The sequence below is a fragment of the Symphalangus syndactylus genome, chromosome X (assembly GCF_028878055.3).
Source record: "Symphalangus syndactylus isolate Jambi chromosome X, NHGRI_mSymSyn1-v2.1_pri, whole genome shotgun sequence".
NCBI classification, from domain to species: Eukaryota; Metazoa; Chordata; class Mammalia; order Primates; family Hylobatidae; genus Symphalangus; species Symphalangus syndactylus.
The window spans coordinates 138,874,236-138,889,885 of NC_072447.2; the positions used below are offsets into that span (position 1 = coordinate 138,874,236).

A 15,650-nucleotide genomic window follows, 5' to 3' on the forward strand; every position below is an offset into this window, starting at 1 on the left:
CGGTGGCTCATGCCTGTAATCCTAGCACTTTGGGAGGCCACGGCGGGCGGATCACAAGGTCAGGAGATCGAGACCATCCTGGCTAACACGGTGAAACCCCATCTCTACTAAAAATACAAAAAATTAGCTGGGCATGGTGGTGGGTGCCTGTAGTCCCAGCTACTGGGGAGGCTGAAGCGGGAGAATGGTGTGAACCCAGGAGGCAGAGCTTGCAGTGAGCCGAGATCACGCCACTGCACTCCAGCCTGGGCGACAGAGCAAGACTCCATCTCAAAAAAAAAAAAAAAGTTTCCAGCTCTAAAACTTCTATAATACTTGTATAAAACGGATACGTTATTCTTTGTCAAGGACCTCTTAGTTTGGTATACTTCAGCCTTGTGCTGGAAGAGGCTTCTTTTATGGCTTTTTATAAGTGAACTGAGGCATAAAGCAGCAGTAAAAAGAGTTCTGAAGGTGATGCCAAGAGAGATAGTATCTCTTCCCCATTACAAGTTCCTTGAGGGTAGAGAGTATATCTTGTTAATCATTTTGTTGTAGTGCCTAGTTGTAGAAACGACTCTAGATTCTAGCCTGAGATTGGTTGTAACTTGGCACAGGCCCTTCCACTGTCAGCTAACAAATACTTGTTAAACTAGTATAAGGGAGTGAAGTGCCTCAATTTCTTCATCATAGAATGAATGCTCTATATCACAGAAGTGGTAGAGAATCAAATAGTTTAAAATCTCTTGGAAATTACGTATTTTTATAAATGTAAATTGCTATAATTATGGAAGCTGTCTAGCTTTGGGTCTCAGATTAATAGAGGTGGCATGTTATAGATCTGATCTGTTACTCCCATCTCTATCTATCCTTTACTACATGGTTTCTGGCAAGGTGTGCGATACCCGTGAAACAATTGGAGTGGCTAAGCCATAAGGCTTCCTCACTAAAGGGAAGGCAGCTGACTCCTCAGTAAGATGCTCATTTTAAAAGTCTCCCTACTCTGGTGGTACCTTATTCTGGGATTTTTGTGTTAGAGAAGCTAGAGAACCTTTCTTTCATGGTTGCCTTGCTTAAACTGTTATTTTTTCTAGTCACACTTTTGTGTTACAAGATCTCATTACCAGCCTTAACAGTTATACGTGACAAAGTTCACCAAATTACGGGAGTTCCAGTTGTTGGAGACAGGCCTATTCTTCTTGATGTCCTGGAGTACCTTCCTCTTGGCTGAAGCATGGGGCTTCACAGGTAGGTGACTTGCTCCCTTTGATTGTCGACCCTTAAAAGGAGTGACTTTGCCGGTCAGTTTTGCTCCAAGTGGATCAGCTCCGTTAGTATTTGAACATACTTGTTGTGGTTGGGATTTAGGTTGTTGCTTTAGAACATAAAAAAAAATTTTCAGTGGAAGTGGTTCCTCTTAACAAAGTAAGTCACAAATGAGAATTTCCAGACAAAGCCTATAATCTACTGTGAAGAAAGAACCTCAGTATAAAAGGTGGGAACCATCCTTTAATGTGAACTTGGAATTTGTTGTCTTTATAGGTGTGGTTGCAGTATTGTTTTGTGGCATCACACAAGCACATTATACATATAATAATTTGTCCACGGAGTCTCAGCATAGAACTAAACAGGTAAGAGGAACTTTATAGTTTGTGAATAGGCTTTTCCTTCTTTCAGCAAAATAGAAGTCTTTTTTACTAAAAAAAGAAAAAATACTCTTTGATCTGTTCAAGATGCTATCTACTCATTCCAGCTCCTCTTCCTTTGACTCTAAAAGTAGGTGGGATTGGCAAAATGAAGAGTGATAGCATTTAGGGTGGAAATAGATCAGCAGAATAGCCAGAGACTGTTACTATTGTGGCTTCAATAACCAGTGAAGTAGCTTCCCTTTCTCTCAGTGTTTTCCCAATTTAATGGCTTTTAAGGGGAATGTTTTGGAAGCTCACTCTGGTTTTACTCAAACTACTGCTGTGTGATGTAGATAAAATTAACTTCATATCTGAGCAGACCTACTAAGAGATGACATAAAGAAGATTAACTTCTGATATTACTAGACCTTCTAAGACATGACATAGATAAGATTAACTTCTGATCTGATTAGACCTACTAAGAGAAGATCAACTTCCTTCAGTCTGCCCAGATGCTTCAGAGCTACTGTGTTTCCAGGAATGTCAGGGGACTAGTCAGTGGTCTGGTTTTATTTGGTACCAAATGATCAGTTGTGCAGGGTATCTGAAGGGTAATAAACGAGATAGGAATAGAATTTTTCCAGTCTTAGGAGGTGTATGGGACAAATACATGAAAAAAATGTAATGTCTGGAATAGAAACAGGTGCATACTTGACTATGGCTATAGTGAGAAACGGAAGGTTTAAATTTTGCCAAATGACAAGAAGGTTGTGGGATTCGCCTGAAAAGGAGTGGTGCTAAAAGCAGGAGCAACAGTATTTCTTCTCCCAGCTAGAGCCACAAATCAAGTTTATGACCTGTGCTTTTCCCCAGCCCCTCAAAAGAGATTAGGCTTTTTCCCCCAAGCATATACATTAGGGCTACAAATCCTTTTTACAAATTAATTCAGTGCAATAAGTAAAGAGAAGAAAATCAGCTGGCGGGGGGCGGTGGGGGAGGGGAGTCAGCATTTTTCCAGGTCGTGGGAAGGGAATAAAAAACAAGAACAGGCCGGGCGCTGTGGTTCACACCTGTAATCCCAGCATTTTGGGAGGCCAAAGCGGGCGGATCACCCGAGGTCAGAAGTTTGAGACCAGCCTGGCCAACATGGTGAAACCCCGTCTCTGCTAAAAATACAAAAATTAGCTGGACGTAGTGGCGTGCGCCTGTAGTCCCAGCTACTCAGGAGGCTGAGGTAGGAGAATGGCTTGAACCCGGAAGGCGGAGGTTGCAGTGAGCCGAGATTGTGCCACTGCACTCCAGCCTGGATGACAGAGCGAGACTCTGTCTCAATAACAAACAAACAAACAACAAAAAACTAGAACAGGGTAAGAGCTTCCAGTGTTGTTGGTGATATGATATGAAGCTTTATGTACATTTAAAAAATATGAGGAATAGGAATCCTAGATTATGTACTTCAGATTATATGTCATAGAAGACATCAGAGAAGTAGGGGAAATGGTTTGAGGCTTGAGGATCTGGAAAGCTATCCTAGAAGAAACAGTACCCTTAGAAGGATGGGGAAGATTTAGGAAGGCCTAGGGGAGGCAGTACAGATAAAGGCAGGAATAAAAAGAAGGCAGTAAAGTGTAGAGCAGAGGGTGGCGGACTCCAGCCCTCCGGCCACATCCGGCCCTTGCCAGTGAGCTAAGAATGGTTTTCTTTCCATCCATTTTTAATTGATTGGCAAAAGATCAAAAGAAGAATATGTTGTGACCCATGACAGTTATATGAAATTCACATTTCCGTGTCCACCAATAAGATTTTCTTGGCACACAGCCACACCCATTTTTTTAAATATATAGTCTATGGCTGCTTTTGTGCTTCACTGGCAGAGTGAAGTAGTTGTGACAGAGACTTCTTGGCCTACAAATCCTCTCATGTTTACTCTCTGGCCATTTATGGGAAAGTTTGCCGATCCCTATGTTGCAAAGTAAAGCTGGGACTCTGGAGTCACTGTATTGTTTTAAATCCTGGTTCTACTACTTGCTGGCTGTGTGACCAGGAGCAAGTTCCATAACTTCTCTGTGCTTCAGTTTTGCCATCTTTGAAAATGGAGATAATAATAATACCTACCTCACTGAGTTTTTGTGGGATTAAAACGACATAATGCATATGAAGTCCTTAGTATAGTATCGGACACACGGTAAAAACTGAAAAAGGTATAGCTGTTATCATTAGTATAAATAAGTAGTAATAATAGCATATTAAATCATTTAAAGAAAAATAAATATATACTTACTTATTTTAATTTTTATTCTCATTTTTGGGTAATAAGGCAACCCTGGTTTAAAGAGATTAACTAACTTGCCCAAAGCCACATAGCCAGCAAAGGGGAAGACAGGGCTCAAGCCTAGGCATTTTGATTCCTAAGCCCATGTTCTTAACCACTATTCTGTTATGTGTCAGAGGGCTCATAGTAACAAGCCATTGTAGATAACTCTGGTGGCCAGAGGGACACCAGATTATGAAGGGCCTTAACTTCATTCAGCAAGTATCATATACCATTGCCAAGGCTATGATGTGAATGGGATGGGGCAGGCGGGCAGCAGGGTTTAGTTCTCCCCACAGATAGTTCTGCTATCCTACAGATCTATCTCTTCCACAATGTGGAAGCCCTGTCTGTAGGATGCTTACTCCCTATACGAGAGGAAGACCTACGCAAAAAGTGAAGTCACAGGGCAAGCCGGGAATAAGAGAGTTCTCACGAAGCACTCTATGCTAGGATCAGAAAGTTGAAATGAATCTTACAGCTTGCAAGAGGAAAGTATCTTGAAACTATCAGTTTTAGAGATTCATTGGTTTGGGGGAGCTGGAGGATGAGGGATGGTTAGAGGTCCTTTTTCATCATTATGGGTAGGAAGTGATGAAAGTTTGACTAGGGCAGTAGCAGGGACACAAGGAACATTAAAAAAAAAAAAAAACTGACAGAGTTTGGAGGAAGAGGAGAGGAATAATTGAAGATGGGGCTTTGGAGAAGGGAAGCTGATTAGGGGAAATGAGGGGGCAATGTTTCTGGCTTTTTCTGCAGGACTAGAAATGTCATCTCCACATTTGCTCCCTTCTGAACCACATATTTTGTGTGTATGCATGAAGTTTATATATTTGAGTGTCTGTTTTATTATCTTAGTAATACTCATGCTTTCAAATTATATAACTTAATTTATTTGCTGGACTAATCTTTTATAATTTCGTTTCAGTTGTTTGAGCTTCTCAATTTCTTGGCAGAGAATTTCATCTTCTCCTACATGGGGCTGACACTGTTCACCTTCCAGAACCATGTCTTTAACCCAACATTTGTAGTAGGAGCATTTGTATCCTTTATTATGTGTTTTATTTTGAAAACTATTTTTAATTGAGATTTTCATGTGGGTTTTGAGTATGTGGTTCATAAGAATACATTTAAATATATACAGTTTTCCTCTGAGTAAAACAAATAAGGATTCCAGCTCTTTTTTCTAGTCTATTTATTTTATTATATTCTATTTCAATTTGTGGTTATTGCACAAATAATGTTGACAGATTAAAATGACAGACAAGTGTCCCACTGTTCTGCCAACCCCAAAAGATAAGTATTTTCCCTTTATTACTACAGGGAAGGAGAGGTTGGATACTGGGGAACAGTTAGCAGTCTATGCCACAGGGCAGAAGGTGAAAGATAAGGAAATGTTGAATGAGGCCACTTTCTTTCTCTTTCTCTCCCTCCCCCAACCCCTCTCTCTCCCTCTCTCTTTCTCTCACATATATACAAAGAGTCTTAAAAAAAACCCAGCCTGGGCAATATAGCAAGACCCCATCTTTACAAACAAAATTTTTAAAACTAGCCAGGTATGGTGGTGCATGCCTGTAGTCCGAGCTACTTGGGAGGGTAAGGTGGAAGGATCCCTTGAGCCCAGGAGTTTGAAGCTGCAGTGAGCCGTGATTGGGTCACTGCACTCCAGCCTGGGTGACAAAGGGAGACCCTGTCTCCAAAAAAAAAAAAACAAAAACCAAAAAACAGTTGGAAGGAAGAAACTGAGTATATGAAAGAGAGGATAGTTGTGGAGGGTGGAGCCAAGATGGCCGAATAGGAACAGCTCCGGTCTCCAGCTCCCAGCCCCAGCGACACAGAAGACGGGTGATTTCTGCATTTCTGCTTGAGGTACCGGTTTCATCTTACTAGGGAGTGCCTAACAGTGGGTTCAGGACAGTCGGTGAAGTGCACTGTGCGCGAGCCGAAGCAGGGCGAGGCATTGCCTCACTCGGGAAGCGCAAGGGGTCAGGGAGTTCCCTTTCCTAGTCAAAGAAAGGGGAAACAGACGGCACCTGGAATATCGGTTCAGTCCCGTCCTAATACTGCGCTTTTCCAACGGGCCTGGAAAACGGCACACTAGGAGATTGTGTCCCGCACCTGGCTCGGAGGGTCCTATGCCCACAGAGTCTTGCTGATTGCTAGCACAGCAGTCTGAGATCACGCTGCAAGGCGGCGACGAGGCTGGGGGAGGGGCGCCCGCCATTGCCCAGGCTTGCTTAGGTAAACAAAGCAGCCAGGAAGCTCGAACTGGGTGGAGCCCACCACAGCTCAAGGAGGCCTGCCTGCCTCTGTAGGCTCCACCTCTGGGGGCAGGGCACAGACAACCAAAAATTCAGCGAGAACCTCCACAGCCTTAAATGTCCCTGTCTGACTGACAGCTTTGAAGAGAGTAGTGGTTCTCCCAGCACGCAGCTGGAGATCTGAGAACGGACAGACTGCCTCCTAAAGTGGGTCCCTCACCCCTGAGCAGCCTAACTGGGAGGCACCCCCCCAGTAGGGACAGACTGACACCTCATTCAACCGGGTACTCCTCTGAGACAAAACTTTCAGAGGAACTATCAGACAGCTGAATTTGTGGTCTCACGAAAATCCGCTGTTCTGCAGCCACCGGTGCTGACACCCAGCCAAACAGGGTCTGGAGTGGACCTCTAGTAAACTCCAGCAGACCTGCAGCTGAGGGTCTTGTCTGGTGGAAGGAAAATTAACAAACAGAAAGGACATCCACACCAAAAACCCATCTGTACATCACCATCATCGAAGACAAAAAGTAGACAAAACCACAAAGATGGGGAAAAAACAGACCAAAAAAACTGGAAACTCTAAAAAACAGAGCACCTCTCCTCCTCCAAAGGAACGCAGTTCCTCACCAGCAACGGAACAAAGCTGGATGGAGGATGACTTTGATGAGTTGAGAGAAGAAGGCTTCAGACGATCAAACTACTCTGAGCTACGAGAGGAAATTCAAAACAATAGCAAAGAAGTTAAAAACTTTGAAAAAAAATTAGAAGAATGGATAACTAGAATAACCAATGGAGAGAAGGGCTTAAAGGAGATGATGGAGCTGAAAGCCAAGTTTCGAGAACTACGCGAAGAATGCAGAAGCCTCAGTAGCAGATGCGATCAACTGGAAGAAAGGGTATCGCTGATAGAAGATGAAATGAATGAAATGAAGAGAGAAGGGAAGTTTAGAGAAAAAAGAATAAAAAGAAATGAACAAAGCCTCCAAGAAATTTGGGACTATGTGAAAAGACCAAACCTACGTCTGATTGGTGTACCTGAAAATGATGGGGAGAATGGAACCAAGTTGGAAAACACTCTGCAAGATATTATCCAGGAGAACTTCCCCAATCTAGCAAGGCAGGCCAGCATTCAGATTCAGGAAATACAGAGAACGCCACAAAGATACTCCTCGAGAAGGGCAACTCCAAGACACATAATTGTCAGATTCACCAAAGTTGAAATGAAGGAAAAAATGTTAAGGGCAGCCAGAGAGAAAGGTTGGGTTACCCACAAAGGGAAGCCCATCAGACTAACAGCTGATCTCTCAGCAGAAACTCTACAAGCCAGAAGAGAGTGGGGGCCGATATTCAACATTCTTAAAGAAAAGAATTTTCAACCCAGAATTTCCTATCCTGCCAAACTAAGCTTCATAAGTGAAGGAGAAATAAAATACTTTACAGACAAGCAAACGCTGAGTGATTTTGTCACCACCAGGCCTGCCCTAAAAGAGCTCCTGAAGGAAGCACTAAACATGGAAAGGAACAACCGGTACCAGCCCCTGCAAAAACATGCCAAATTGTAAAGACCATCGAGGCTAGGAAGAAACTATAGCAACTAACGAGCAAAATAACCAACTAACATCATAATGACAGGATCAGATTCACACATAACAATATTCACATTAAATGTAAATGGGCTAAATGCTCCAATCAAAAGACACAGACTGGCAAACTGGATAAGGAGTCAGGACCCATCAGTGTGCTGTATTCAGGAAACCCATCTCACGTGCAGAGACACACATAGACTCAAAATAAAGGGATGGAGGAAGATCTATCAAGCAACTGGACAACAAAAAAAGGCAGGGGTTGCAATCCTAGTCTCTGATAAAATAGACTTTAAACCAACAAAGATCAAAGGAGACAAAGAAGGCCATTACATAATGGTAAAGGGATCAATTCAACAAGAAGAGCTAACTATCCTAAATATATATGCACCCAACACAGGAGCACCCAGATTCATAAAGCAAGTCCTGAGTGACCTACAAAGGGACTTAAACTCCCACACAATAATAATGGGAGATTTTAACACCCCACTGTCAGCATTAGACACATCAACGAGACAGAAAGTTAACAAGGATATCCAGGAATTGAACTCAGCTCTACATAAAGTGGACCTAATAGACATCTACAGAACTCTCCACCCCAAATCAACAGAATATACATTTTTTTCAGCACCACACCACACCTATTCCAAAATTGACCACATAGTTGGAAGTAAAGCTCTTCTCAGCAAATGTAAAAGAACAGAGATTATAACAAACTGTCTCTCAGACCACAGTGCAATCAAACTAGAACTCAGGGTTAAGAAACTCAGTCAAAACCGCTCAACTACATGGAAACTGAACAACCTGCTCCTGAATGACTATTGGGTACATAATGAAATGAAGGCAGAAATAAAGATGTTCTTTGAAACCAACGAGAACAAAGACACAACATACCAGAATCTCTGGGACACGTTCAAAGCAGTGTGTAGAGGGAAATTTATAGCACTAAATGCCCACAAGAGAAAGCAGGAAAGATCCAAAATTGACACCCTAACATCACAATTAAAAGAACTAGAAAAGCAAGAGCAAACACATTCAAAAGCTAGCAGAAGGCTAGAAATAACTAAAATCAGAGCAGAACTGAAGGAAATAGAGACACAAAAAACCCTTCAAAAAATTAATGAATCCAGGAGCTGGTTTTTTGAAAAGATCAACAAAATTGATGGACCGCTAGCAAGACTAATAAAGAAGAAAAGAGAGAAGAATCAAATAGATGCAATAAAAAACGAAAAAGGGGATATCACCACCGATCCCACAGAAATACAATCTACCATCAGAGAATACTACAAACACCTCTATGCAAATAAACTAGAAAATCTAGAAGAAATGGATAAATTCCTCGACAAATACACCCTCCCAAGACTAACCAGGAAGAAGTTGAATCTCTGAATAGACCAATAACAGGTTCTGAAATTGTGGCAATAATCAATAGCTTACCAACCAAAAAGAGTCCAGGACCTGATGGATTCACAGCTGAATTCTACCAGAGGTACAAGGAGGAACTGATACCATTCCTTCTGAAACTATTCCAATCGATAGAAAAAGAGGGAATCCTCCCTAACACATTTTACGAAGCCAGCATCGTCCTGATACCAAAACCTGGCAGAGACATAACCAAAAAAGAGAATTTCAGACCAATATCCTTGATGAACATTGATGCAAAAATCCTCAATAAAATACTGGCAAACTGAATCCAGCAGCACATCAAAAAGCTTATCCACCATGATCAAGTGGGCTTCATCCCTGGGATGCAAGGCTGGTTCAACATACGCAAATCAATAAATGTAATCCAGCATATAAACAGAACCAAAGACAAAAACCACATGATTATCTCAATAGATGCAGAAAAGGCCTTTGACAAAATTCAACAACCCTTCATGCTAAAAACTCTCAATAAATTAGGTATTGATGGGACGTACCTCAAAATAATAAGAGCTATCTACAACAAACCCACAGCCAATATCATACTGAATGGGCAAAAACTGGAAGCATTCCCTCTGAAAACTGGCACAAGGCAGGGATGCCCTCTCTCACCGCTCCTATTCAACATAGTGCTGGAAGTTCTGGCCAGAGCAATCAGGCAGGAGAAGGAAATAAAGGGTATTCAATTAGGAAAAGAGGAAGTCAAATTGTCCCTGTTTGCAGATGACATGATTGTATATCTAGAAAACCCCATTGTCTCAGCCCAAAATCTCCTTAAGCTGATTAGCAACTTCAGCAAAGTCTCAGGATACAAAATTAATGTACAAAAATCACAAGCATTCTTGTACACCAATAACAGACAAGCAGAGAGCCAAATCATGAGTGAACTCCCATTCACAATGCTTCAAAGAGAATAAAATACCTAGGAATCCAACTTACAAGGGATGTGAAGGACCTCTTCAAGGAGAACTACAAACCACTGCTCAATGAAATAAAAGAGGATACAAACAAATGGAAGAACATTCCATGCTCATGGGTTGGAAGAATCAATATCGTGAAAATGGCCATACTGCCCAAGGTAATTTATAGATTCAATGCCATCCCCATCAAGCTACCAATGACTTTCTTCACAGAATTGGAAAAAACTACTTTAAAGTTCATATGGAACCAAAAAAGAGCCCGCATCGCCAAGTCAATCCTAAGCCAAAAGAACAAAGCTGGAGGCATCACGCTACCTGACTTTAAACTATACTACAAGGCTACAGTAACCAAAACAGCATGGTACTGGTACCACAACAGAGACATAGATCAATGGAACAGAACAGAGCCCTCAGAAATGATGCCGCATAGCTACAACTATCTGATCTTTGACAAACCTGACAAAAACAAGAAATGGGGAAAGGATTCCCTATTTAATAAATGGTGCTGGGAAAACTGGCTAGCCATATGTAGAAAGCTGCAACTGGATCCCTTCCTTACACCTTATACAAAAATTAATTCAAGATGGATTAAAGACTTATATGTTAGACCTAAAACCATTAAAATCCTACAAGAAAACCTAGGCAATACCATTCAGGACATAGGCATGGGCAAGGACTTCATGTCTAAAACACCAAAAGCAATGGCAACAAAAGCCAAAATCGACAAATGGGATCTCATTAAACTAAAGAGCTTCTGCACAGCAAAAGAAACTATCATCAGAGTGAACAGGCAACCTACACAATGGGAGAAAATTTTTGCAACCTACTCATCTGACAAAGGGCTAATATCCAGAATCTACAATGAACTCAAACAAATTTACAAGAAAAAAACAAACAACCCCATCAAAAAGTGGGCAGAGGACATGAACAGACACTTCTCAAAAGAAGACATTTATGCAGCCAAAAAACACATGAAGAAATGCTCCTCATCACTGGCCATCAGAGAAATGCAAATCAAAACCACAGTGAGATACCATCTCACACCAGTTAGAATGGCCATCATTAAAAAATCAGGAAACAACAGGTGCTGGAGAGGATGTGGAGAAATAGGAACACTTTTACACTGTTGGTGGGACTGTAAACTAGTTCAACCATTGTGGAAGTCAGTGTGGCGATTCCTCAGGGATCTAGAACTAGAAATACCATTTGACCCAGCCATCCCATTACTGGGTATATACCCAAAGGACTATAAATCATCCTGCTATAAAGACACATGCACACGTATGTTTATTGCGGCACTATTCACAATAGCAAAGAGTTGGAAGCAACCCAAATGTCCAACAACGATAGACTGGATTAAGAAAATGTGGCACATATACACCATGGAATACTATGCAGCCATAAAAAATGATGAGTTCGTGTCCTTTGTAGGGACATGGATGAAACTGGAAAACATCATTCTCAGTAAACTATCGCAAGGACAAAAAACCAAACACCGCATGTTCTCACTCATAGGTGGGAATTGAACAATGAGAACTCATGGACACAGGAAGGGGAACATCACGCTCCGGGGACTGTTGTGGGGTGGGGGGAGGGGGGAGGGACAGCATTAGGAGATACACCTAATGCTAAATGACGAGTTAATGGGTGCAGGAAATCAACATGGCACATGGATACATATGTAACAAACCTGCACATTGTGCACATGTACCCTAAAACCCTAAAGTATAATAAAAAAAAAAAAAAAAAAAAAGAAAGAGAGGAGGCAATAGTGAAAGCCTCTTGAGAAGGCAGGAATGAAATCCAAAGCATGTAGAGAGAAATTTTGCCTTCACTGGAAGGAGAGACAACTCCATCATGACTACAGAGAGGATAGGGTATGTAGAAATAAAGGCACATTTGTAAGATGGAGCTCCTCTCTGATGGCTTCTATGTTTATCTGTTAAGTAGGAGGTGAGATCATCTGCTGAGAGTAAGATAGGGAGTTATCTATTGTGTAACAAATTACCTTAAATTTAGCAGCTTAAAACAATAGACAGTTATTATCTCACACAGTTTCTGAGGGTCAGGAATCCTGGAGCAGCTCACCTGGGTGGTTCTGGCTCCAGGGTCTCTTAAGAGGTTGCAGTTGTGCTCTTGGCTGGGACTGCACCTTCTCAAGACTTGACTAGGGCCAGGGAATCCACTGCAAGCTCACTCAACTCACATCACTGTCAGCAAGAGGCTTCGATTCTTCTCCACGTGGATATCTCCATAGGGCAGCTTACGACATGGCTTCTTACCCCAAACTGAGTGAGCTGAGAGAGCCCTAAAATGAAAGCTGAAGTGCCTTTTGTTACCTAATCTTCGAAGAGACATACCAGCATCACTTCCATAATATTCTATTGGTTATACAGACCAACCTGGTACAGTGTGGGTGGGGACTACACAAGGGTGTGAATACTAAGAGGCAGGGATGATTAGGGACTATCTCGGAGGATGGCTTACACAGATCATAGGGATTCTGAGGAAGGTGGAGGTTCGTGAAATAGTTGGTGTAGAGAGTGGGAGAATAAGTTGACCAAAGAAACTCAACAGGACTGCAAAGAAGTACTAGGGATCCATTGTGTTTGAGAAATAGGAATTAGTAGTAGAACGAATCTGCCCCGTTGAATGACTTTGTCCAACAGTACTTACTGTAAGCATGGAAAAAAGAGATAGTTGGCTCCTTCCAGGTTTGGAGTTTTTTCAAGTGGGTGCAATGAAAACAGAAGGACAAGAGATCATAGTGTTATTATATGACTGATGCAATCTAAACACTTCATTTAATGTTTAACATTAAAAGGTGTTATTAACATGATGGTAAGAAGGGAAGTGAGGAAAAAAGACATTGTTAGGAAAGAATATAGGGACCTTTGGACTGAAGGTCCGTCCCAGTGCTATGGAGGAATGATGAGAGTGGGATAGTTGAACACAAAATATGGAAGGAGCAATTGTGGTCAGTGGGAATGTTTGAATAAGGAATTTTTAAAAGAAATATTTTAAAACCCCACATCAGAATGAAGATTCTGCCAAAGAGATGAGCAGAAGTTTTTTTTTTTAAATTATAACTCTAGATAGGATCTCTGTTAGAAAGCGAAGTATTACTGAAATACTATTCTGCAGAGCCTTAGTCTGCGAATGAACTTTACGCAAAAAAGATAAAGTACTGTTAACAGGAGAAGTTCTTAGCTGAAAGATAACCAAGAGATCAGTAACTTAATGTCCTGCTAGTCTTGGAGAAAATTTGGAGCACTGAAGTGGCTCGATCCACTATACTTAATCTGGAAACAAAGCTAAATATTCTCTGTAGGTTTCTGAGTCTGTTAGGAATTAAAATTCCTCAATACAAAATCCTACCATGAAAATGGCCTGTTAACAGGAGAGAGTTGCTCTATGTCTGGCTATGTTAGTTAGGACATAGGTTTGGTTTCATGTGAAAAGACTCAAACTAATCCAGGTTTAAACAACATAGAAATTTATTTCTTATCTAAAAATCTGAACTGATATGGCAGTTCTGCTCCATAGGGTCATCAGGGACTAAAGCAATATTGTTGCTAACATCCTTAGGGACTTGTTCTTGTTCTTGTGATCCAACGTGGCTCACCCCTGTCTGCCCGTTGCCTTGAAGGGCTTCACCCAGAATGTGCACACATCCCTTCCACTTAACATCATTGATTACACCTACTCACAAGGGAGGCTAGGAGTTACATACTTTATCTGGGTGGCTGCATAAAGATGAAAGGGAGGAGTGCCAACTACCAAGGAAGAAAGCAAGAACAGATGTTGGAGAGAACTAGCAGTCACTGCTACATTGGCCCACATGTTTGGTGGTTATGTTTTCTTTTCTTTTTAGGGAATCACTTTTTAAAATAAATGTTTGATTTTAGAATAGTTTTAGGTTTACAGAAAAATTGTGAAGATAATACAGAAAGTTCTCATATGCCCCACACTCAGTTTCCCCTATTATTAACATATTAGCATGGTACATTTGTCACAATGCATGAACTAATATTGATATTACTGACTAAAGTTCAAACTTTATTCTGATTCCCATAGTTTTTCCCTAATGTCCTTTTTCTATTCCAGGGTCCCATCCAGGATACCACATTACATTTAGTTGTCATGTCCCCTTAGGCTCTGCCTGACTGTGACAGTTTCTCATATGTGTTCTTTGTTTTTGGTGACCCTTGACAGTGTTGAGGGGTACTAGCCATGTATTTTGTAGAATGTCCTGCAGTTGGAACTTGTCTGATATTTTCCCCATGATTAGACTGGAGTTACATGTTCTTTGGGAGGAAGACCACAGAGGTAAAATGCCATTCTCATCCCATTATATCAAGGTTATATACTTAATAATGTTGATAGTCTTAATCACTTGGTTGAGATAGTGTTTGTCAGATTTATCCATTATAAAGTTACACATTTCCCCCCGCCCCATGTTGTACTGCTTGGAAGTAAGTTGCTATGAGCGAGGATTGAGGAATGGGGAGTTAGGTTCAACCTCCTTGAGGACAGAGTATCAGCAAAATTATTTGGAATTTTTCACACAGGAGATTTATCTATTCTTCCTCATTTTATTCAGTCATTTTTATTATTATTTTTTGAGACAGAGTTTCACTCTTGTTGCCCAGGCTGGAGTGCAATGGCGTGATCTCAGCTCACTGCAACCTCCGCCTCCCGGGTTCAAGCGATTTTCCTGTCTCATCCTCCTGAGTAGCTGAGATTACAGGCATGAGCTGAGATTACAGGCATGCTCCACCACGCCTGGCTAATTTTTATATTTTCAGTAGAGGCAGGATTTCGCCATGTTGGCCACACTGGTCTCAAACTCCTGACCTCAAGTGATCCGCACCTCTCAGCCTCCCAAAGTGCTGGGTTTACAGGCGTGAGCCGCCGCACCCAGCCCAGTCATTTATTCGTATCAATATGGATTCATTGATATTTATTTTATACTTTGAGTTATAATACAACTTTTTTTATTTTGTTGCTCAAACTGTTCCAGCTTGGCCATTGAGAGCTCTTTTGGCAGGCTCTCCTGTGTGCCTTTGATATATCCTCATCACTGTTTTTAATTTTTATCCTCATCATTGTTTTTAATTTTTTTTTGAGTACTTCCTTACTCACTGGAACTATAAGATGCTTCAGGCTCATCTTGTATCTGTTCTGGCTCAGCCCAAGAATTGGCCATTTCTCCAAGAAGTTCTGGTTCCTTTTATTGGAGAATAGTATTAGAAACCAAAATCTGAGCACTAGGTGTGCTCAGTGTTACTTGGTGTGTTTCCTTCTAGGCCGTCTAAGCTGACAGATTGCTTCTAGGCTCTCTCAGCTGACAGAGCAAGGAATTAAATATGTATATATCTATATATCCATATATGTAGATATATATATTAGCTCATATATACATATATATCCATATTTCTGCATATAACCATCTGTATCTCTATTAAGCTCAATATGGGTTCATACTGATGTCTCCAACTTTAATTATGGCCTCCTCCCCTTTCTGAACTGTAAACTCCCATTCT

General features: G+C 41.3%; 1 protein-coding gene across 8 annotated transcripts in view; it reads left to right on the plus strand.

Moving 5' to 3' along the window:
* Positions 1-15,650, plus strand: part of SLC9A6 (solute carrier family 9 member A6) — a 69,519-nt gene that overhangs the window by 27,773 nt on the left and 26,096 nt on the right. For all 8 annotated transcript variants that reach the window (XM_055267057.2, XM_055267060.2, XM_055267059.2 and 5 more), the window contains 3 exons: positions 1,122-1,227; positions 1,522-1,610; positions 4,847-4,960. In XM_055267057.2, the coding sequence (XP_055123032.1) occupies positions 1,122-1,227; positions 1,522-1,610; positions 4,847-4,960 (309 nt within the window). The remainder of the gene's footprint in view (positions 1-1,121; positions 1,228-1,521; positions 1,611-4,846; positions 4,961-15,650) is intronic.